This window comes from Micropterus dolomieu, linkage group LG07 (assembly GCF_021292245.1).
Source record: "Micropterus dolomieu isolate WLL.071019.BEF.003 ecotype Adirondacks linkage group LG07, ASM2129224v1, whole genome shotgun sequence".
Classification (NCBI taxonomy): Eukaryota; Metazoa; Chordata; class Actinopteri; order Centrarchiformes; family Centrarchidae; genus Micropterus; species Micropterus dolomieu.
In genome coordinates, this window is record NC_060156.1 from 27,956,556 (window position 1) to 27,981,587 (window position 25,032).

At 40.5% G+C, this 25,032-nt stretch overlaps 2 protein-coding genes across 3 annotated transcripts; one reads left to right on the forward strand and one right to left on the reverse strand.

Annotated features, from left to right (window-relative positions):
- Positions 1-1,691: 1,691 nt before the first annotated feature.
- On the reverse strand, positions 1,692-19,913 carry pms1 (PMS1 homolog 1, mismatch repair system component). Of its 2 annotated transcripts, none has more exons than XM_046053341.1 (13): positions 19,786-19,913; positions 17,834-17,977; positions 17,224-17,406; positions 16,861-16,963; positions 16,212-16,375; positions 11,693-11,809; positions 9,177-9,299; positions 8,885-9,031; positions 7,905-8,743; positions 5,858-6,325; positions 5,590-5,720; positions 2,127-2,287; positions 1,692-2,040 (listed from the first exon to the last, which is right to left on the reverse strand). In XM_046053341.1, the coding sequence occupies exons 2-13, from the start codon at positions 17,963-17,965 to the stop codon at positions 1,840-1,842; spliced, it is 2,769 nt and encodes a 922-aa protein (XP_045909297.1). In that variant the 5' UTR covers positions 17,966-17,977; positions 19,786-19,913; the 3' UTR covers positions 1,692-1,839. The 2 variants fall into 2 exon arrangements, with proteins under 2 accessions (XP_045909297.1, XP_045909296.1); XM_046053340.1 differs by having other exon boundaries at positions 19,715-19,868.
- Positions 19,914-19,987: 74 nt separating this feature from the next.
- ormdl1 (ORMDL sphingolipid biosynthesis regulator 1) lies at positions 19,988-23,936 on the forward strand. Its single transcript, XM_046053344.1, has 4 exons — positions 19,988-20,302; positions 21,420-21,599; positions 22,601-22,752; positions 22,984-23,936. Exons 2-4 carry the CDS (start codon positions 21,426-21,428, stop codon positions 23,117-23,119), a joined length of 462 nt encoding a protein of 153 aa, XP_045909300.1. The 5' UTR covers positions 19,988-20,302; positions 21,420-21,425; the 3' UTR covers positions 23,120-23,936.
- Positions 23,937-25,032: the final 1,096 nt, after the last annotated feature.

The following is a 25,032-nucleotide window of genomic DNA, read 5'->3' on the forward strand; positions in this document are numbered from 1 at the left end:
TCCAACGGGGAGAAGTTTCGAACAACCAGGTGGGAGTGAGGGACAAAAAGCTGAGTGGAGAAGGGTTAAAGGAGGGACAGGGGTCCTCACTGGCATTTATCCCGTTCCCAGAGGCACTTTGCAGAGTGTTGGCCCTGCAGCAGTGCTGAAGCCATCTGTGGGCTCTTTCAGCAGAGGCCACGTAAAACAAGACGTGTGCTGTGGTTTGACCTTTCACAGTCCTAACTATAATATTATCATAAGATGAGCGATCAGATTGCACTTTTCCCTGAGGTGGGTTCAGAGTCCATATGAAAAGGCGCTGAGAAAACCTGAAAACCTCATGTGGCTATATGTATTCCTGTTCAAGTGGTGAAATAACAGTTAATGTTTCTGTAATGACAAAATTTCTCCAATTAAATCCACTGTTAAGGTACCACCACTTACCATTACGTCAGGCATGCTGAAAATGAGAAAGAAATTATATGAATGATAAAATAAATCATGTACTTCTAGACTTTAACTTCTGCCAGTCACAAAATCTATTTAAATTTATTTCCCCATTGGAAACCTCAAGCAACACTGAACACCAGAATGATGGCGTAACAGACTAATGTCTTTAGGAAGTGGCACCACTACAAGTTAGCGCAGTGTCAAGGATTTGCTAAACTTTGTGGTTGAAATTACAGTGCAAATCTCCGAAGCATTTAATGCAGCCAGGGATAATATACAACTATCTGTCAATACTAAAGGCAGAGCAGCTGACCCTAATTGAGTGAAAAGACTTATGGGTAGAAGCTGGCACAGTGCACATCTCTGGCTTTGAGCTTGCCAATACCCTTTCCAGTGGTGCCACAATGAGGCTTAGGGGTAGTAAGATGCTCTGGCTTTTGGACGGAAATCAAGTCAGGGAGTCAAATGTCACTCTGCGGTTCGAAGACTGCTGTTGTTAATCCAAGAAAATGCAAACTATGCAAGAAATCATCCTACAAAACCAAAACATGAAATATATAATTCATACAGTTGCAAAGAGCAAATCTGCATGTGAATCAGACCGGTGTCACTGACAGGAGAAGTTCTACTAACTTTATTTAACTTAGTTTTAATTATGTGTCATTACTTTAGTTTGGCCAGCCATCCCTAGTAATGCACAAACATTTCTCACTTATGTCGCAATTATGTTATTAAGTGACTGCACTGAGGTTGAAATTGTCGCAAAGTATCTGAACACTGGATTTACTGTAGTTGCACCATCAAATTTACGCATGACCAAAGCATTATTTTTTGCAAAAGACATCTGTCAAAACTGAAATCCCTACTATTCCTAGAGCTAAGTAAGCTTTACCAGAAGTCAAAGGTTTGGCCCTTTCAACACCATCACACTGTACATTCATACTGAGTAAACAATTAAACTAAAGGCTTGTCCTCAACTACTGGCCACTATTATAACTACGCATTAAGTGAGTCGCTCAAACAGCCACACGACAGAAGGTGCTGAGAAAACACTACCTGTGTACTTTCGTCATCAAGCCTTTCTGAGCTAACCACTTTCTTTTAACGCTCTGTTGACGTCATGACACATTCTGAACTCTGAATATTCGGTGATCACAGAGTACTAGTTTAGGCTTCAACGATTCTGCATTGAATTAAATGTTATGTAATATGATAAATACATTACATGTTTGTTATTTACAAAAAACTCACAACACAAATGTGGAAAAATACATTTATTTTTAGGTTTGTAACACAGCTGAACAACATTTGAGCAGACCGGAAACAAATCAGGAAGCTTACATTGAGAATAATCAGCAGCATTAAAGATATTGCAGTGCTGTGATTTTTCATTAAGGTGTGTACTTCTTACAGCTCTAAAGGCCTCAGCAGAGCTTTAGCATCCTGGTCTGTAGAAGGGATGTCAGATAGGTGTTGGAGAAATGGTCGTCCATGGATGCAGGTCCGGGTGCTCTCACCAAGCTGCTGTTCCATCCGTAGAAGGGTTTCCTCCACATCTTCCCTGGATAAATTTGTAGGCAACTGACGGGCAAGTCGTACTGCTTCACCCTGTGAGGCAAAGATTACAATTGAGATATTTAATAAAACTAAAAACAGTAATGCCAGTCTTAATCTCAATTCATAGCAGCTCTCACTTGTAGGTAGTTTGTGACTTTAAGTGGCCGGCACTCGTGCACGTTCCTGGCTTTCCTGTGAACAACTGCAGTCAGGATCTCCCTGAGGTCCTCCACACAGAGGAAAGGCACGCAGTCTGCCATTGCTGTCACTTCCAGATGTCTCTCGGCTGACGTGAGGCCTGGCCAAAACAAGCAGAAAACAAGGATTAATATACTCCAGACCCTACTACTATCTCCAGGAAAGAATAATAAATAAATATTGTGGTTTACGACCGGACTGATGACCAAGTCAAATAAGCGAAGGGCCAAATGGAGTGTTAAATGACTAATAGAAGCCCCAGCAGACTGGAAGGAAGCTGTCTTGTAGGGTGGAAGAATGATGGCTTCTCATTTCATGAGGAAATACTGCAAATCATGCACAATTTATATTTCTGATACATGACTTTGGATGCAAAATGAACTCAGAAAGGTATGAAAAACGTGGAGATGCGGAGTTAGTTATACTATTCTTAAATATTTCTGTGCTAGTTGTGTTGCCTCTGTAAGACTGCATAGTTCAGTATATATGTATACAATGTATGTAGAGAGCAAAAACTGACAGTTATACGTTTCCTTGTTGTAATAACAGCATACTGAACTCCAGACATTTCCTGTTCTTATAATTTTAAAATGACAGTTTCTGCACAGTCACATCGTACACAAGTTGTGAAAAATAAACAGCAGCACACATTTTAAACTATCCTAACAAACGCATACGATATTCAGCTGTGATTGTGCAATGAAGCCATCTTACACATGCCGCCAACTTCAGTCTCATGCACACCCACGGAGGCTGGCAGTGCCAAATGAAAATTCCTTGAATTTCTTAAAGGGCAACCATTCTCATCACCTGCACACTAGGGTACAAACCTACTGTGAGACCACTCTGTCGGGCAGAGAGCCAATGTCAACTGAGGTGAACCATTCCAGCAACAAAAACAACCAACACTTACCGGACACTGTATACCCTCGGCAAGCGAACAGAAAAAGATAGATGGCAAAAACACACAGTATCTCACAAGAGTGAGTATTACCCTCAATTTTTGATTATATCTTGTCATGTGACATACTGAAGAAATGACACTTTGCTACAAAGTAGTGAGTGTGCAGCATGTATAACAGTGTAAATCTGCTGTCCCCTCAAAATAACACAGACAGCCATTAATGTCTAATGTCTGGCAACAAAAGTGAGTACACCCCTAAGTGAAAATGTCCAAATTGGGCCTAAATAGCCATTTTCCCTCCCTGGTGTCATGTGACTCGTTAGTGTGATAAGGTCTCAGGTGAGAATGGGGAGCAGGTGTGTTAAATTAGTAAATTTGCTGTCCCCTCAAAATAACACATCACACAGTGTCAATATTTTGTGTGGCCAGCATTATTTTCCAGCACTGCTTTAACCCTCTTGGGCATGGAGTTCAGCAGAGCTTCACAGGAGTCCTCTTCCACTCCTCCATGACGACATCACGGAGCTGGTGGATGTTAGAGACCTCGCGCTCCTCCACCTTCCGTTTGAGGACGCCCCACAGATGCTCAATAGGGTTTAGGTCTGGAGACATGCTCGGCCAGTCCATCACCTTCACCCTCAGCTTCTTTAGCGAGGCAGCGGTCGTCTTGGAGGTGTGTTTGGGACCGTTATGTTGAAATACTGCCCTGCGGCCCAGTCTCTGAAGGGAGGGGATCCTGCTCTGCTTCAGTATGTCACAGTACATGTTGGCATTGATGCTTCCCTCAGTGAACTGTAGCTCCCCAGTGCCGGACACTCCCACCGCCATGCTTGACTGCAGGCAGGACACACTTGTCTTTGTGCTCCTCACCTGGTTGCTGCCACACACGCTTGATACCATCTGAACCAAATAAGTCTATCTTGGTCTCATCAGACCACAGGACATGGTTCCAGTAGTCCATGTTCTTAGTCTGCTTGTCCTCAGCAAACTGTTTGCGGGCTTTCTTGTGCATCATCTTTAGAAGAGGCTTCCTTCTGGGACGACAGCCATGCAGACCAGGCTGATGCAGTGTGCAGCGTATGGTCTGAGCACTGACAGGCTGACCCCCCCACCCCTTCAACCTGCAGCAATGCTGGCAGCACTCAGAGGTCTATTTCCGTCTGTTCTGAGTGGAACCTGTCCTGTTGAACCGCTGTATGGTCTTGGCCACCGTGCTGCAGCTCAGTTTCAGGGTCTTGGCAATCTTCTTACAGCCTCGGCCATCTTTATGTAGAGCAACAATTCTTTTTTTCAGATCCTCAGAGTTCTGTGCCATGAGGTGCCATGCTGAACTTCCAGTGGCCAGTATGAGGGAGTGTGAGAGTGAGAACACCAAATTTAACACACCTGCTCCCCATTCTCACCCGAGACCTTATCACACTAACGAGTCACATGACACCAGGGAGGGAAAATGGGTAATTGGGCCCAATTTGGACATTTTCACTTAGGGGTGTACTCTCTTTTGTTGCCAGCAGTTTAGACATTAATGACTGTGTGATGTGTTATTTTGAGGGGACAGCAAATTTACACTGTTGAACAAGCTGTACACTCACTACTTTACATTGTAGCAAAGTGTCATTTCTTCAGTGCTGTCACATGAAAAGATATTAACAAATATTTAAAAATATGTGAGAGGTGTACTCACTTTTGTGAGATACTGTACCTATATCAATATTAGAACCACGAGTTTGATCTCCTTAAAAAAAGAGCTTAGTAAAGATACAACAAAGACAATTGGGTTTTTTTTATTATTGGCATATCTTATACTAGACGCACTACACTAACTGGTTGTTTGAACTTACCACATCATAGGGTTATATGATTCATTTCTTAGTGTGTTAATGTTGGAATATGTGATGGATGATATCATGTGTATGTGAAGATAACTAGTCAATGTACATATACTTTATGATTAGATTGTCATAATGTGTCAAAGATATTATTTAACTCCATTATAAAAAAGGTTTTGATTACAAAAAACATACTATGTAGTTTGCTCCTTCATCTCAGTTTTCTCACGATTTAAACCTTCACTAATTCATCATTCACTGTTTTTGATTATGGACAAATTTGTTGAACAGGAAAATTTTGTCTTATCCACAACTAATCCAATACACCGAAAATAATTGCCTGTAATCCAGTTACTCAGGACTAAACATTTGACATTTCTAAGTGACTGGTGAACTATGACATTAATGATGGCAAATGGCTCCAACGTTTGTTAAATAAAACTAGACAATCCATGAGACCTTTAAACAGCGTGACTCAAAAAATAAGAAAGGCTCGTTTTCTGATTGATTTGGTTTGTTGTAGACTTTTCTGTTGTACTACGGGGCCTTTGTTTAGGGACTGTCATCAGGTTCAGAAGGACATTCCACATGATTGGCAAATTAATCTTCTACCATATTAGACTGCCTCATACAACAGCATTGCAGTCCAAAATTCTATTTAGCATGTACCTGGAGTGAGTTGGATTTTAAACCCATTAGCTACAAGCCTGGGGTCAGAGAAAAAGGCTCCTCCGTTTAGCTCAGGACTTTGTTTCTCCATGTTGCACAAAGCCTCAGTATATTCAGCTCCCCCCAGACTTCTATAAAAGAGAAACAAACATACCCCTTAATAGAAACCAAGGATTAAGATTTATTTGTCTCAAACAAATTGGATGAGTGTGCAGAGGAAAACTGTCAGGACTGGCATTTTGCTGGTGAGAAGTGAGCGATACGTTACCCATCTGTTAACTGTATAGGGTTCTGCAGACTCACTGCTGGAAGTATATTATTCTCTAGAAGTCTCTTAAACAGCAAGGCTTCCTCCACTCGAAATGGGTTTAACAACATGAGCCTCTGACCACATAAAATGACCCAGGCACTCTGAGAGGCCAGCCGGTTTACAAGACGGAGGCCCCGTGGTACTGCACTTCTCTGGGATGAAAGGCGCTGAAGCTGCAGCCGAAGGGCAGCCACGCTGCAGGGGAGGGGCTGCGAGGGCTTAGGCGCAGGCTTCCTCATCTTCTTTTCGGGGTGTGCAGAGAAGAGCTCGTCCAGCAGCTGCTGGTTGGACTGAGGGGCCTTGCGTTTCTGATTCTGTGCATGGCCCCTTGGGGTGCTCACGCTCGTCTCTGTAGGGCCTTCAGCAGAGGCCAACTTCGTCCTTTGGTCATGGTGTTCCAGGTGTTTTTTTGCCTTCTCCTCATATCTGCAGAGTTCAACCAAGTATTTTAGAGTTACAACACCATTCACAACTGTCTTTGTTATTAAATCTATTCCAAGTTACCATCCCAGCAAGCACTGATTTGGTGAGACGTAGAACAAAAACATACCCCAGTATCTAGGTTTAAACTAGGTTAAATCAAAGGGGCATTACACAGACAAAGTTCAGTTTCAGTTTTTTGTCTTTAGCAAAACAGTTGCCAACTTGTGTTTCCATAGATCTTCATATGTTAAGCATTAGGGCTTACACTTCAACACCCCATTATTCAAATAACCTGTTTCGTGAACTTGTGTAAGTGTAATTCCTAGAAGAGGAGTGTCACTTAACAGTGGCGGTGAAGGGAGCCAAGTCCTTGCCACATCTTATTTCATGTTTAAACGGCAGTACAGCAAGGCAGGATTCTAAACAGATGTCTTTTTCCATACACTCTTCCATACCTTACATAAGGCCCCAAGTACTGCTGATACACATTTTCCACCTTTGCAATTACTTTAAATGGTATGCAGTAATCTAACATAATTGGGTTGACGCGCCTTTAGCACACTATAATGGTATTATTCCATGATGCTACTAGCGGAGTACCTAAGTGGAAGAGACCAATAGGTAGCACAGTATGTGCTTTCTTTAGCTGGCATGTCCGTATGCCTGGACCATTTTAGAAGTTACTAATGACGTGATTTTTGTGAAGATTAACCTCTCTATTTGATAATTGCTTTTGATCCAATCAATTGATCTCTGACCTGTTAATAGCACCATTTTATAAATATTTTGTGTGTTTAGATCTCAGACTTGAGTCTGAAGCAAATACACATTTTGAGCTTCGAGAATGACACACTATTCTACCACAAATGGACATTGTTCACATGTTTTCTTATTGGTTTGTATTCTTGTTTGTTTTTCAAATAACTCCCTCCCCGTCTTACCATCAATAATGTAAATCCTGAGACTCTGGAGGAACAAGGTTGAAACACAAACACTCAAAACCCCCATCTGTTCTGAGCCAAATCTGTTCTTGACTAGCCAACTATGTGTCACTCCTCACACCAATTGTGAAGTAAGTGGTAAGTGAGATTTTGACATTTGGACAAAGAGCCTTATGTAAACCTGGAAACAGGACATTTAAATTAATGTTGGGGTTTGTAATTAGAAATCAGCCAATGTCATATACTGTATATAAAGAGAAGTTTCAGTTCATATCATTGAATGTCTCTTAAATCTTTTCATGATCAACGCCTATGTTTGGGGACCACTGTAGGTCTAGGAAACAAAGAGTGGGTTGAAGTTGATAAATGCTTAATAAAACCAGCAGCAAATGTGAGACCTGTGAATTCTCTGGATCGATGACATACTTTGGAAATTTCACCATTAGTGATACCTGTTGTACTGCGGAAAATGTCATTAGACACAGTTGTCTGGAAATTACAAACACAGCTCAGATTGACAAAATTTCCAGACCAGGATTTTAACATGCAAATGACAGGTCAGACTTTCCCCGCTCTCTCTGCCTTGCAAATAACAACACATGGAAACAACTGCTTGGAAAGGTGAAAGTCTGGAAACTCACTTCTTACGGTCGTCCTCCCTCAGATTTTTCCACCTCTCATTAATGGCGACGCTGATATCCTGCAGGCTGGCTGTGGGTTTCTCCCTGAGGACCTCTGCTCTGGCCTCCTTCTCGAACAGGGCGGCAGGAGAGAGCGGTGCCCTCATGGCGCGGTTGCTGATCAGGTCGTAGGCCGTCAGAGCAGCCCGCTTCTCTGTTATGGCGTTGAACATCTTCTTGTTTGAGCTGCTCTGACTCTTGATTTCATCAGAGCCAGAGTGGCTGTTCTTTGAGGGTTGATGGATTTTGACGGGCTGCAGGGGCTCTCGTGATACGGGGTCAGTTAAAGCCGTCCCGCGGCTCCAGTCCTCAGCTGATAACTGGTCTTTGCATGTCTCTGACCGTGACACAGCATTGTCCTCAGGTCTCTCAGGGGACTTGCCTGCTGAAGCTGTTTCTGCTGTCTGAGAGCAGCTCTGAGCTGTTTCATCGTCACACAGAGAAAAGTTAGACTCAAGCCCGGCCGGGATCTTGTTGACAATCCAGTCCTCTGCTACAGAGGACGAAGAGCTGCTGTTTGAGGTCTGGCGGCCCAATAATGCATCAGTGCTTATTGCTGTAGAGGGAGCTGTGTCACTGTGTTTAGGAGCATCGTTGAGGAAGCTACCATTGTGGTTTGAGAGAATGCCATCCCTCTCTACACTCTGTTCATTGTCTGGCCGTGAAGCGTCAGTCTGCAAAGGACTAGATGGTGAGGGAGGTGTCTCGTGGCCGAGCTGCTTCTCAGCTGGGGGGTCACCACTGGGCCGATAGCCATAGAGCGAAACCAGAAATGCATCTACGGCGGTCAGCACAGCCTCCTACATTTCAGATGGATCACAGATCAAAATGGTATGGAAAAAACTGACTGATGGCACACAAAATTTAATTTCCAATCACATCAGAGTTTAAATACACAACATATTTAACGGAGTTTGCCTAAGATTGAATTTCATAGTTACCTTGTCATGAAGAAGCACCTGGGTCTTGTCCGGTGTCAGGTTTACGTCGACTGAGGAGGGTGAAACTGTAATTTTAAGCATGAGGGTGGGATAGCGGTTTCGGGCTGGGTCATCTGAATACTGAGCAGCGTAGTGTTGACGCAACAACTGATGATCAGTCACACAATCCAACCAGGATAAAGTTTGCAGGTAAACATAAAATAAAAGAATGGTATAAGATCCAAGTGTTAAAGTATAAAAAAAAACATTGTGTATAAACTCTGTTGTACTGAGTTATCTAAAATGACTCTACCTTCATTATATCTTTTTGGTGGACAGGCCGGTTGTTGACAAATATGAATGTTTTGTCAGGGTTAGATGAACTTGTAGAAGAGTAATCCGCCCCAGGCTTTGGAAAAAAGCCGTCTAAAATGATCTGAATTTAAAAAAATAAAAATAAAAAAAGGGTAATATTAGTAAACAAACACAAGATAAACACAAAGTAGGTGTCACACATATAACTGGCAAACAAAATACATTAAGGAAAATATCACACTAATGGTTGTAATGAAGGGCTGAATTTAGCAGGGAACATTTTCAATTTGACATGCTCAGCAGCTGGCTGGTGCAGGGGGTTAACAGTGTACCTACTAGTGTTGAAACCTGGCTATTACATAAACTTTACCATCAACACATTTTCAATTAGGATGGCACGGCTGATCCATTCCAGCACAGCTGGGAATGAAGCCATTAATTCTGGTTGTGCACAAGTAAGCAGGCACTCCGCTTGGCACATATACTGCCAGAGCATAATGAGGAGTAAACACTGCATTTCCTGAGAGGATTACTCCACTCATCTCATCAACTCCTTCACGTTTTTGATGTCTTAATATCAAACTTAATTTCTAAATAAATTTCAACAATCAAGAAAGACAGGCAGAGTTTGTAGGTTCCTCTAAAGTGTCTCAGCGTGCAGGCTCTACTATGAACATGCCCAACCAGCAGGTTTTCTATTAAAATTTGCATCATGCATGATGACCTTTCCTCCAGACACACGCCAGAGGCAGTTCTCATGAGCTAAAATTGATGACTCCACATAAAACTGAACAATTGCACTTAAAATTCCCTTATGAATGTAGGCTTGTAAGAAATTATGGAAAGCTATTAATGTTCTACAGATTGCAAGCAGAATAGCTATGCTTTTTCCCCCCACATGGCCTAGGGCTCATTATTAGCAGCAACGCACGCCAATGAACTTAATAAATGAACTGCTGTTTCAGGTCGGGGCACATATGCTTCCCTCTATTTCTGCTCATTAGGGTCACTTTATGAGAGCACAAATGGCACCTCTGGCCCCAAAGGGCCAAGGCTCTGTGTAGTCATGCTGCCAAAAAACGAGTGTCACATTTTGTTCTGCAGAGGAATAGCTCACACAACTCTCCCGGAGTGAGGCTCCAGTGAAATTGTCAACCTGGCTCCCTTGATCACTAAGCTTTGGTCTTGGGGACAAACAGGAGAAACGTTCTCTTTCATTGCTACAGGGAGTAAGAGGAAAAGGTGAAAGGTTGTTCTCATAACTGGGCACCAAAGTGCAGCAGCAAAATAACAACAACAAAGAGGAAAATGAGAGAGAAAGGGGGTGAAAAGGGCTGCTCCATATCTGTCAGACTAGATTAGTTGGGAGCCTGGCAGCAGGTACGAGCCGCATGACACCTACCGTGACCAAGCAGAAAGTTACTGCTCGACAGTAATTCAATTACGATCAGCACAGCAAAGCTTAGCTAACAAAAAGCACTCACTCTTTATCAAGAAAGAACTCAAGAGAAAAGGGCAAGGGAATAGTTGGCCAGGCACCAACTGACCACATTTGCTGGCTTCAGACCAGGCGTTCATGATGAGGTTATTAGCTCACGGTCAAGTATAATGTGCACGCTCTCATTTGCTCTGTAAAAAGTATCCATCTTAACTAGGCATTTTATGGAGTATTGACAGTTAAAATTACACCTTTCTAAAACAAGCAAAACAAATAAGATACTGTAAGACTCAGTCATCATCGTTTATTTCCAATGCAAATCAGCTTATTTAAAACATGTTTCCGAGTTCTTTCCTTATTTTTTTTAGCAGCAGTGTCACACAATGTCAAAGACACTGACTTCAGGGAAACAAGTTAAACTTATATTATTCCAACAACGTCAACCAATAGTTGATTTGTTTTGACTGAAAATCAGACTAAATGACATGTCAATGTCATTTTAGGATGGACTAGAGCTTTTTTTAAGGGGGCAAGTTAGTGTGCGTCCTATGAACTGCCATAATGGCTCAACAATGAAGGGCAAAGGGGCATGGGAGTCACAGCATGAGAGCAAAGAGTGCAAGATGTGTGCACGAGGTGGGAGGGTTAGCATGCGGCGCCGTGCCAGCTCAGCCGTGCTATGTGCCCATGACGCTCGCCCATCAGAGTGCAATGCACTCTGCGCAGTCTCTTCACATTCACGGCATAATTTGTTACTTTGTCCAGCTGAGCACCGGTCCATGTGAAACAATAAAAATGAAAGTTGACTGTGAAACTAGAAACCTATAAACGTGAGCCCTACACACTGTGATATGGCACAACCAAGCTGAAATCACTGCTTTATGTTAAGGTTAACTATTTCAAACTGACTTATCTAAAATAGGATTTTATTTATTTATTTTTTTACATACATGCATTTCTGCAAAAAAAACCATTAGATAACTACAACCAACGAACTCTTCTCTAATCCTGCAAGTCATGATTATACAGAACTGCTCCATTTCTCCTTCACCTCTGCATTTTTCCCCTTAACTAACCTCTGGTTGCTCTTGGTGATGGTGGCAAGGGAGCAGGTTGGCAACGGTACTGGGCCCCAGCGTAGCAAGGAGTGCACTTCTGTGATCGGCCACCTTGGCCTTCTGCCAAATCACCACCTGCAACAATATGACACCAGTCAACTTCCAAGAGTCCACATCAGGCAAGTCATACTGCATAAACACCTGTCAAGATAGTAACTGGGCCACGTGAACATATCTGGAGTTCATGCATTTTGTTTCTGTCAAGAGATGGACAAAAACTGTAGTTTAATAAGCAGCTGTATCAATTTATGTGAAGATTTAGAATTAAAAAAAAAAAAAAAAAAAAAAGAGTAGAAAGAAGAGTAGCTGTTGCCAAAATAAACATTAACACGTATTTAAAATCAACATTAAAAAATAAACCATGCCATAATTGCAAAACAACTAGGACTGTTATTAAGGCAATATTTCAACTTCAAGCCCAAGATGCTACACGGGACAACTACTTATTGATGCATTATTAAAAAAGGGACTGAGGCCCCAAAAACTTTAGTTTATACTATGACATAAACTAGAAATTATGGGACATTTAAAGGGTATTTAGTAACTCATATGTCATGATTATTTTCCTAATAATTAATTCATCTCCTTTTAGGATTATGTCAGATCAAAAAATATTTTAGTTACATAATATGTTGCCACCCATGAGTGAGCTTGTAGTTTGTGTCCACGAGTGAATTTATCTCCCGGGTGTTGATTTCTGAAAGCATGCACCCTGTTCCAGGGCATGTCTCAGCTATTAAATATGCAATTTGGCACATGTAAACGGATCACTCCTGTAAACAGTTCTTGAAGGAGCTGTGAAACATGACACAAGCCGAATAGCAGAGTTGGAGGTAAAGGATAGGGGCTACTGAGTGCTGATTGTACGAAATGGGTTCACTACCCTCCTCCCCTGACAATCTCAAAACTGATTTCTATGAAAGATATATGGTGGCCGTGTGGCCCCTCCGAGACCCACACCGCCTATACACTTGTGTGTACACACCGTCTGCAGCCTGAAACCGAATCTGGGGTTAAGTCCGCAGCTGTGTGCAGCAACTTACTCAGGCGTCATAATCAACCAAATCAGAGTTCACAGTCAGCCATATTTGTGTTTGGAGCACCTGACAGTTGCACTTAGCTGTGGTGGGAAAGGGCATAAGGGATGGAAATGTCTAATTGCTAAACAATTCCACTGCTGATTAATCTAATGTTATGTAATGCAACAACTCAAAAATAACAGGCTTTTATATTGTGCACACCAAAAGTATGCGACAACCCAGGGGACAGGTGATAAAAAGTAACCGGACACAACTGGTCTAAGAACATGCTAAAATTAAGACTAGTGAATTTTTTTGGCTATCCATACCTCAACCTCACCCAACAATCAAGTAGCTATTTGATTATTTCCACTTGCTAATGGACATTAACAAATACCCCTCAAGAGCAACACTTTCTTTACCAATTGACTTTCTTTGTCTGGGTCAAGGTGTGGAGGTGACCTGTTAAGGGCTCTGACTATTAACTTTTAATAGAAAATGAATTTGGAATCCACTGTTCCCTGAAGAGCTGCAAGCTATGCACGCTCAAACCCTGATGCTCGCTGTACCATGATGATTTGTTCATAGTATGTGTTTTTTCTCTCTAAATACTGCTCTGTGTATTTTTTGACAGTTGTTCATAGCATATTGTTTAGTTGTGCTTTTGCACAGTATTATTTCAGTAGCACTGAGCACAGACAGCTGTACAAATAATTTTCTCCTCTTTAAAGAGCACTTGTCGTGGTTAATTGCATTAAAGCACTATGTCTCTGGAGAGGGTTTGTCGTTCTCTCCATGCCTATATATTTCTATTATACCGTTCCATACTAATATTTATTGATATAAACATTTTTGATGACAACAAATTTCACTTCAGCAGAACTCAACCAAACCTTTCAAATGAACAGGGGATCTTTAATTCACACCTAAAAGTTATTTCTGTACACAGGTTAAATACCAACTACCCCTTTCATACATGTCATTATCCTGGCGTTTAACACACTTCATCCCCAGGTGTCAAAATACAAGTGCAATACATGTTCCGTATGGGTTGTCATTATCTGGTTCTCGCACCTCGGTTTTATCTCGTCATTAATCCAATATGTTTGGGGTTTGGAATATGGGTCGCACAAAACAAGCTCTTTGTAGATGGGATCGATTTCCCGACTTGGTATAAATTGAACAATACATAGAAAAAATAATCAACATATTAGATAAATCAGTAATGATGATGCGTGGTGCAGTGGATAAGACACATGCCTCTGGTATGAGAGTCCCAGGTTCGATTCCTACTGCGACATCCACCATTGTGTCCCTGACCAAGACACTTAACCCCTAGTTGGTCCAGAGGCGTGCGACCTCTGACATATGAAACATATTGCAAGTTGCTTTGGATAAAAGCAATAGCTAAATGTCTAATTATTATTATGAAAATAATTTGCAGTTGCAGCCATAATAAAAATATGTAAAATTATAAATGTGTACGGTTGTATGTTTTGAGGGTATCAATATTCTCAACATTCAGCGTGACTCCTGGTTTTAAAGCTGAAAACATCAAATGTTTTTGTAATTAGCTGAAAGGTCTGATGAAAGTCTGCTCCATGCAAATTGCATACGTAACAATTAGTTATTTAGAAGCGTTCTTCTTGAATCCAAAAACAACTCAAATAGACAAATGTGATGATTTTGGGCTAATTCTTTCTTAATCATATGCACAGTAATTAACAGAGTCCTCCAACTTCCAATTGCTCCTTTATAGCGACAGAAACATTCTGTTGTATGCGTGTGAGTTTTAAAAAAGCCAGTACAGGCTCACTAACCTCCCTCTGTCAGGTTAGTCAGTTTGGCCTTGCTGGCTTGATAAAAGGTTTAGTTTGTGTGTTTCTGAGGTGCTTCTAAAAGCCAAATTAATATTTTCCATCACACGTAACGATTTCATAACTCACTGACTTGCTTTAGCACTGACAACAAAACAACAGGAGGCTGAAGACAATTTCTGTCTTTAAGAAGATGTTTGATTAATAATTTACCTGACAAACCCTTGAATATTCTTTTGTAACTTTCTCTTTTAGGGCTGTTACACATTTGACAGAAAATCTTTAGAGAGGCACAAACAACACTGTCAAGGAAGCAGAGCACACTTAAAAAACTGTAAGATTAGCACAAAATACATTATACACTTTTGCAATATTTCACATTATCAAGTGAGTGAAATTTAGACTGGGAAGTTGGGTGGACTAGAATGACTGGGTGGGACTGTCTAGGCCTTTATGTATGCATCCTTGCATTTTATTATTGCCGATATCCCTCAATGTGTTAATCTGTTGGAAGCAATTATTTTAATAAAAGCCTTATAAATATCATGTGTCATTATTAGTAGTAGTCCCAGATGTAGAAGTAGTCAAAGCTGTTGTATCACCATTTTGAGTAAATATGAATGAACCTTCTTCCTTTAAGATCTTAACAAAGTTCTTTGTGTATGCACTAATCTTACATAGTATATAATCTTACAAGTGTTCTCAGTGCTTTTACACATGTCAATGTCGTTAAAGGTTGCCATCCATATAACACTATATTCCAAACACTGAAGGCAATTTGGAGGCAGGGATGTTGGGACAGTCATTTAAAGACTAATGAGGACACCTAGTGGTTGCTGTGTGTGGAGGACTACATAATGTATGAAAACTGGGATTTAAATCCCATTAAAACCTCAATGTGTTCTTTTCCTCCCATTTGTTCAGTAGACTTGAAAGTTAAAATATTCCTGCATAAAGAACAACAGATAGACTCATGTTGTATCAGCTTGAATTATGTCATATTACAATGGATTCCGAGGCCAACAAGTTTCCACAGCAGAGAAGAGGCACTGCGGCATCCACAGAAACTTCACACAGCTCTCATGAAGCATAATCCACGTCTCTGCGGTCCAGTCCTGGCCTCCATAAATTCCAAACAATCAAAAACACAGCTACCAGCAAAGGTCTTGGAAGGACAATAGCACGATCACGTATAATCATAAAACTGCAGGATTTGTTTGAGACAATTCTAAAGGACATTTTGATACGTGTTTTTCACAGAAAACACTTAATTTACTGACATGAAACCAAGCTGACCACAACAGCCTTTATTTGTTATGTACCAAACTACAAACTTTTAACAGTCACCTTTCAAGCCCTCAGGAGATTAGTGTTTGATACTCCATAGATTTTTGGTTGCAACACTTTAAGAGAAAGGCTTTTTGATTGCTTGTTGACTGGCTGGTGGAAAAATAAAATAGCTTTTATAATCATTTTAACTTTGCCTAAATCTAATAATTGACCAGTTTAAGAATAAAAAATAATATACACTATACATATATTGTTATACTGGCTTCATCTTCAGATTAGCCACCAGTGAAAGTAGTCAGAATTATTTTTCTTTACCAAGTTAAATCTGAAAAGGCAGCAGGAGTTACTGACCCTATTGTGAACGAGTGTGAGCCTCAGGTCTGGTTTTATAATGGCGTAGGCCATCAGCAGGTCCTGCACTTTCTTCAGTTCCTCCTTGCACTTCTTGGTAGAGGAATAGTACTGCCGTCTCACTGGGAGATTCTTGAAAAGCTTCAGTACACTCACGGTTGTACCTGTAAAACACAAACATCAGAGGGTTGCAACAGCTTTGGCCATACAACTTACTTTTCCTGCTACAAGGCTGCATCATTACATTTTATAAAATCCCTTTAAGACCTGTACATCAACAAATCAATTGGTCCGTTTCAGGCCAAATGACCAATTATTTTGCCTTTTGCAAAGCATCAAATGCCTTTCTACTTTATTCCCAAGATCTTAATAAACCGCGTAATTCAATCATGGAATAAAAAAGTAACTTCATAATCGTAGTACAGGAGATAATGTGACTGCTGGTGGAGCCAAACGTCAAGCAAACTAGAATCTAAGTCTGTCGGTGACATGGCAATGCACTCTCTGTTCAGCAGCTAAAAAAATTAAAACTGCTCTCACTTTGTCTCGATGTGTGACAACAGCTTCAAAGTTCCACTCTAACATTTCATCATGAAAGCAGTCCTTGATTTTGTTGCTCACTATGAGACTGATTGAGTTGGTGCCTTGCCTTGACCCAAGTGAGACGGCTTCTGAGAAACAATCTCCCCTGTGAAGTTAAGGGTGTACTGGGTGCTGATGTCATCCTCCTCTGTCTTTGTGATGACAGCCACCTGAAGGGAAAATGCAGAATAATCTATCACTTTGCCAGCCAGTTTATATGCTGCAAGAAACCAGGTTGTATATTTCAATCCTAATATAAACTGAAAAATCAAAGAGGTATGTTATCTGTAAAATATTGTATGCAAAGTAAAAGTTTTGTTAGTTCAGTGCATGTATACAACTTATACAGTAGATCAAAATGTATAACCCTTCTGGTAATTCTGTCTCATTTGCTTATTTTCCTTTTGGTCTGACCTTCAACACTTCTCACCTCTGCCACGGCGCAGATGGAGCCCAGCGCTTCTCCTCGAAAGCCGTACGTCTCCAGTCGCTCCAGGTCCTCGTGGCTGCAGATCTTTGAAGTGAAATGTCTCACGGCCATCACAGGAGTATCTGCAGCTTTGATTCCATGGCCATTATCACGCACTTCTATACGGTCCAAACCGTAGTTTTCCTGCAAGGTGAAATTCAATACAGACATTGAAATCGATTCATGAATGTGAATTGGAACAATTTAAATAGCAATTAAAGCACACTTTTACCTGCAGGAACATATAGTTTTCCTTCATTAACATATTTAAAGCACAGCATTGATTAATTCACACAATGCTTTATTTGGATATTTTACTAACTGTATTATCCAATACTACAATATTAAACAACCCTGAGATGAACTTGTTACACTCAGTTTCAAATCCTGAAATGCAAAAAATAGTAGGCTTTAGTCATAGATACTAATGTTATCCATATTGCTTTAAGCTCTGTGAGACCAATCCTCCTACAGACAATTTCACTTATCATTTACTAATCAAGCATATTTTCAAAATCAATAAATAAATACAGTCCTCTTTCTTCCAAAGTCTATCATTTAGACACTGTACCAGTTTAACATCAATGCTTGAAGACCCAGCATCCAGAGCATTCTCCATCAATTCTTTCACAACGTTCACCATAGAGGTGATGACCTGGGAGCTGGACAGCAGCCGCACAGTATCTGGAGGCAGCTGCTTCATGATTCAAGGTAACTGTTGAAGAAAGGTCTGGGGTTAGCTTGGGAGTGTGAGTCACAACAACAACATTACATGGTGGTGGAGCAGTGGCCTGTACTACGAAGAGGGTCAACTGGCTTATCCAGGTAACTTCAGGCGTAACTTTGTGATGTCGGGTGTAACTTCCTGGTTAACCCGTACTACGAAAGGTGGATAGGTGTTACCCGAGGTCTGTTGCCATGGCAATTTACGCTGCATCTCTAAACTGCTCCGAGCAGGTTTTGTTCGTGGTTAACTCCAGGTTACCCTGCTACACACCACATCTGTACTTAGTGTTGATGATGAGAAGTAGGATATTAATCCACACCACTTCATAAAATATGTTTAGATTTCATCCAGACTTGTTCCACTGCGGTTGCAATGAAGTTCTGAACACAAAAGCATCACGTTCAGACAGCGAGCCCTGCAGCCTCGGGGATTTTGGAGAGGAATCTTAATTAATTAACGGGATAGTTTCTTAGATGTAGCTCATCTGTAGTCTATAATTGAATTCTCCTGAAGTGTCTTCACATATTTAGATTGACTATTTCATGTGTCCAAAAATAGTGGGCCAGGTGGGGGTTAATAACCGATAAATAAAAAAAAAATCATAGATGAAAGCGTGAAACTTACAAGAAGAAAAATCGGAAATTCCCTGAAATTAATGTAATAAAAAAAATCGAAAATCATTCTGGTGTTTTCTTCTGAATACACCGAATCCAAGGCAAAGTCTCTAAGGTGCATGATAGTGATTTTGAGCTAAACTCAGTATTTCCTCACTGCTATATCCGATTGCAAAGTTTAATATAACTTTCCAGTGCATGCATAATAGGCTACACTGCAGACATGTGTGAGAGGTTGCAGCCTTGCAAAGTGAAGTTTCTCTCATAAATGTGTGACTATAATGTCAGAGAATATTCAAGCTTTTTACTTGTAGATTAATATTAATTAATATTAACCCTCTCCGCTGGCTCCTTTTTTTCTATTACAATCGACCTTATGTGCAGTTCTACCTTTACATCTTAATCGCATTACACATAAAAGAAGAGCCCATAAACGGTGTTAGATTTGGCCGTAAACGTGTCTTTAAACTCCTCAAATCCTGACCATAGATCCTGTCACAATCAACGTGCCAGCATCTTATCCACCTTCGTAGTACCGTTTAACACCAGTGTAGGCAGTCAGTTTGTCAACCCTGAGTTTGCCTGATAACCCCGAGTTAACTCTGAGTAAATTGAACTCGTACAGGCCAAAAATCTTGAAAATTGATGAAGAATTCAGGGAGATATATGTCTTCGCTTACAGCAAAATACATCTCCATTAACCAGACTTTCAATGTAACAGACATGATAGGAAGCCATATTTAAACACATCCATGTCTGCTACTAAGTGGTACACACACACATTGTTAGGAAAAAGCAAATTAACACTGTTGTTATTGTTAATATTTTGAGATGTGTCCAAAAGTGTCTCAGAGCCCAATTTCCATAAGGTGCTACCCAACACCAAAGAAATGCTAAAGCAGTTCCACCTGACTCTCCTGGCAGGGAATGGAAAAACAGACATGGGCATCAGTAAGCTGCACAACAAATAAACTGGCAGTTAAAGGCGTTTTACAGTAACGTTAACGTTAGCTTGACTTGACTAATGTTAGCTAAATGTTATCTGCTCTGCAAATTGAGCTGCTTAAACTCGTTAGCTTACGATTATAACAAAGATGTAGAGTAAACTTACGTGGCGATCCTACAAACTCATAGTAAACTGGATATTAACGCTATTAAATTGTTGAAAAGGTTGTTGAATACCAGAGTCCCTTTGATTGCAGCCCACGCTGAATCTTCCATAAACAACAGACACGAGTCACACGCCGGAAACGACCAGATTCCCGCCCCCTTCTTTACACGTTGATTGGTAAGAAGAGACACGAGGGCGGGCTCAGAAAAATAGACGTGAGAAACTTGTACCCTGAGTTCAGACTAACGGGTACACCTTTTTGTCAGGCTACTTAGAATCTCTGCTTTCTGTAGATTTGCGATACCAAAACCAAACACAGTCCCAACTAACCCTGTCTTTAAATAGATGTAACCTAAATGTTAAGATAACCACCTGTTTCGTAGAACTTGCTGGGGGCAGGACACAGCCTGAAGAAGTCAACATAGGGAACCAATTACCTCGGTGTAGATGCCTTGAACGTCTATTTCCGCTCGGGTCAGTCTACGACGCGCTGTCTGCGCTTGTGAAATGCACACATCAACAAGGAGATACACCATTTCTCTCCATAGCAGTTGTCTCTAGAAACACCTCTACTGCTCGCGACTACCTGTAAGTTTAAAATGCTGGGTGTTTTGTGTTACACTTTTGACGACGTAACGTTACGTACTGTTTCCTATTTATGTAATGACGCTGACCAACTTGGTTTAGTATAGTGGTCGTGTGGTCCAGGCTATGTACTGAAAACGTATGTCAAAGGGACGTCTCATGTTAACACGGCTATTTAGCCATGGACATTAAAAACATCTGTTTATATTAGGCCACTAAGAAGTGTTGATTTCAGTTTGATTTTGTAGTTTATTTAAAGTTATTTTAACAGTCGTGCAGTTTGCTGTAGCCACGAAAAGTAATCAGCAAATAGACTAAGCCAGCGACAGTGGTTTGAGCACGAATTATTTGTACGTAAATATAGTCAAATCTTGTCAAAGGATTCTTTCCAGTTTCTCAGTCATTCCTGTCATTGCAGATACAGCTTGCTACTAGAACACGGTGTTTTTATCAGACCGAATATCTGTTACTTCATGTGTCAACTTTGAATCTCTTATCTGTGAAATGAGCACCGGGCTCTCAAATGTAGCAGTCACACCAGAGTAGTTGTGGACAGTTATGTGGCAGATTGTTACATCTCATGTAATGTTAGACTGAGACTTGGATATAGACTCATTCACAGTGGTCTGTGTGAAATAAATAAATAAATATACTGTCTTTTTTTATCATTTAACAGATGTCAAAAATTGTAATGTTATATAATGAAACTGCTGAATGTTGGGGTGCAGCAGGCCTTGTTAGACAGTCATCGTTGCCTGTAATTACTGCAACTTAAGCTCTGTTAATTTTCTTAAATCCAGTCTGGCAACTGAAAGTATGTCACAGGGCAAAGTTCAATAAGATTGCGCAAGGTGTTTTTTTTTTAATTACATTTAGACTTGTAGGGAGGGCAAAGTGCTACAATGGCACTTGTGCTTCTTCAACGAAAATTGTAAATGATGCACTTCTGCAGTCCCCTGCAGGTAGTGGATCGTCAGAGTATATTTGACATTCTGGGATTCACAGCTTGTATAAAAGTTAATATAGTTTTTACTCTGTCAAAGTCTGATTAAAGGAGGAAGAATGTTGCATAGAAGTGTATATTGTTTAGCGAATATATGTATATATTTTATGTTCACAGACCAGAATGAATGTGGGTGTGGCACACAGTGAGGTGAACCCAAATACTCGGGTCATGAACAGTCGAGGGATCTGGCTGACCTACGCGCTTGGTGTTGGAACACTTCACATTGTGCTCTTGAGCATTCCCTTCTTCAGCGTGCCAGTGGTGTGGACTCTAACTAATGTCATACACAACTTTGTAAGTTACATTCTCAAACTGTCACTGCTGCTCACCAGGCCAAACCAAAAAACTAGGTCACTCTAAAACAATTTTTTGGTAACATTTTGAATTCCTTCACAAGCTAAATGAATCTTGCATGCATGTGTAGCCAAACAGCCTGGTGTCTGTTACTGTCTGCCTTGCCTGTGCACCTGTGTGCTTTTATATTTGTGTATATATATATGCTCTATTTTGGGGAGACCGTCCAGCCTGATGCGTGACCTATTATAATAATTTCCCCGCTCATTGTTACATGGCTGGCCTCAAATAAAGAAACAAAGTAGATGTGTGTGACATCATCAAGTAGTGCAAGCCCGAAGCAGTTTACAAGGATTGTGAACCAGAGCCAATGCGGAAAGCTATTACAGTAACCGCTAAGGTCAACTATAGCCTATTGTTTTCCACACAATACAACAGCAGTGTGCTTATTATGCCTTGGCTGTATGTCAGCATTTTAGCTTTATTACTCTTTCCTCTGTAAGGCAGGTTTTCCATTTAAAGCTGAATTCCTGAGTTTTGACAGAGAGGCATGTCATTGGAAATGAGTGTCATTCCCAAGATGGCTATATAGATCAAGGGCCGAAGCAACACACGCACAAAGCAGGGGCTGTGTTGTTTCTACTGGGATTCCTCTGCTTCTAGACTGCACTAACCACTCTGCAGCTCAGACATCCAGAACTCTTGCAATAACCCAGTCTTTTCTCAATAGTTTGTGTGACAGGAATAAACACAGGCTTTTGTACCACAGCCAGCAGCTTTACGGGCTGTTTTTGCACACATAAGAGAAATGGTCTAACTACTCTTTACATTCCAGTTTTCATATATTGTTTACGTTTCCACTAAAACCTACAGTATTTAATAATAACTTCAAATTCATTTTCATTGAATTTAGGAGAAAACACAAGTCACTCACTTTAATCAGTCGACTATGGCCTTGTTCTTTACGGACTGCACTACTAGCTGTGTTTTTGTCTCTACAGGGAATGTATGTGTTTATGCATGCAGTGAAAGGCACACCCTTTGAGACCCCTGACCAAGGAAAAGCCAGACTTCTTACACATTGGGAACAGCTTGACTATGGAGTGCAGTTCACTTCATCTAGAAAGTTCTTCACCATCTCCCCAATCATTCTGTATGTATTAGATACCATGATTCTGTCTTTGCATTAAAGGAATGTTTTATAGTTATAGCAAATTCTAAGTCATTCACATTGTCTAGCAGACGAGCATTTCGCTGTCATCTCTAAATATGCGTATCGTGACGACGGCATCGAGTGAAACACACATTTATAGAACGCTTGTTTCTTGTGTGAGAGGGATTTCGTGGTTTATGTTTTAATTAATCCGTCTTTTTTGCTCCACAGATACTTCCTGGCAAGTTTCTACACAAAGTATGACACAGCGCACTTCGTCATAAACACTGCCTCACTTTTGAGCGTCCTGATTCCCAAGCTGCCACAGCTACACGGAGTGAGGCTTTTCGGCATCAACAAGTATTAAGTTCTAGTAAACGCTGTGCCTCATAGCAACATGAGTGAATCCCTATTAGTCTGTACCGCCGATGTGTGTACTAAGTCGTACGGTTTGTGTTAACGTCCCTGTCGTTGTTAGATATATCAGGTTCCAGATGAAATGTAAAAAAAACAAAAACAGGAGTAGGTTTGTAGATGACAGGGTGCCATGTATATTATTACTAACGTATGTGAATATAATTTAATGATGTATTTTTGGCCTGCATAGACCTGGGCTGGCCCAGGCATCAGTGAGGCTTTTGGCTGAGTATTTTTTTCTTCTTCTTTTTCTGTCTTTTGCCCTCAATTTAAATGGCAACACAAACTGTGAGTACGTTTCTAGCCACAAAGATGTCCCAAATGTATTTTTTCAAAGATGTTTACTTCCTAAGGGGAGGATCCAGTGGCTCATTGTTTATTGGTACACTCTCATTTTGTAATGGGTGTCAGACTTATGTGAAGACTGGAATCATACTCTTTATTTGCATGATGTCCTTGGTATGTGAATCATTTCTAATTTGTAGCTCAAATCAAAACAGGGCAGGCTTTTTTCATCATTTTTTTTTTTGTGTGTGAATTTCATGTATGTTAAAGAAAACGTCTTTAAACAATTATTGTTGTCAGATTAAGTGTTTACTGAGGGAGGTCTACAGCGTCTGTGCGATAAACTTACATCCATGTAGTTGCTCTCTTTAGATTATGCATTTTTGCTATAAACAAAGCAGCTAGTCCTGCTTTGTTTGGCCATAGCTCATAGTACTATTGATATTTCTTGTTCTTGATCTAATTAAAATGTTTGCGCCCTCCAAGTGTTCCATCTCTCGCAGTTGTGCATTGTATGGTTCCCAATGATTGTAGAACATATTTTACTATGTGCCTTTGATGTGTGCTGTTAAACTGTATTGACAGTAGGCTCAGCTGTAAAGGCATTAATGCCTGCCTACCTTGGGTGTTTAACCTGTTGTCACTAAAATGGATGTAAATATGCAGTATTACAACAGTTCCACAGGAGTAACATGAAAAAGCTTGGAAACAATCAGCAAAATACATACAATTTATCTGAAATCAACTTGTATACCACATAGTTTGAAAACAAACTTCAGGGCTAACTTTAGAGCAGGGCAACTTCAACCTGTGGAGTTGATCTACCCCTCGTTTCTCAGCAACCATAGACAAAATTGGTCATGTGACCACATAATTTTGAAGAGTTATCCATTTTACTTACCCTGTGATGGACAGAGGCCCATGGCATAAGTGATAAGCACTTTTTTAAAAATGGCCATTAAATAGTCATTCTTTTGTGAATTACAGACACATTTGAAAAAATCTCAGGTGTTAGTGTTTCAGGAAGTTACAGTATGAGGCTATACAGTCAGCATGAAATTAGCTCTAAATTGCTGGATGACATGTTTGGTAAAATGGCAGGGATAGAGTGATTTGAGCCAAAATATAATAATAATAATAATCTTTATTTGTAGAGCACTTTTCAAAAACAAGTAAAAAAAAATACCTGGGGGAAGTTGAGCCAGCTATTTTATTGTAATTGTACATTCTTCATTTTATCACCAAAATGATGTGAATTTCAGACCAGAAACTATTATGCCATGCCTCTATAAATGGGAGACAGACAGGTCTTCAACTCCTGTTGTGGACAGAGCAGTGGGAGAGCTACAGAATGGGAAGTCCATACGTCAGGTGGCACGGGACATGAAGATTGACAGGATGACTTTATACATTGATACAAAACAACTAGGACATATATCAAAAATGTAGCTGCAATGAAATGTCAACTGTCATTTGAGTTGTCATGACATTTGACCCTTACTCCCATGTGGCTCAACTTACTCATGTGGGGCAAGTTGAGCAAAGAGACAGTTTATTTTGGATCCAAAGTGATTATTC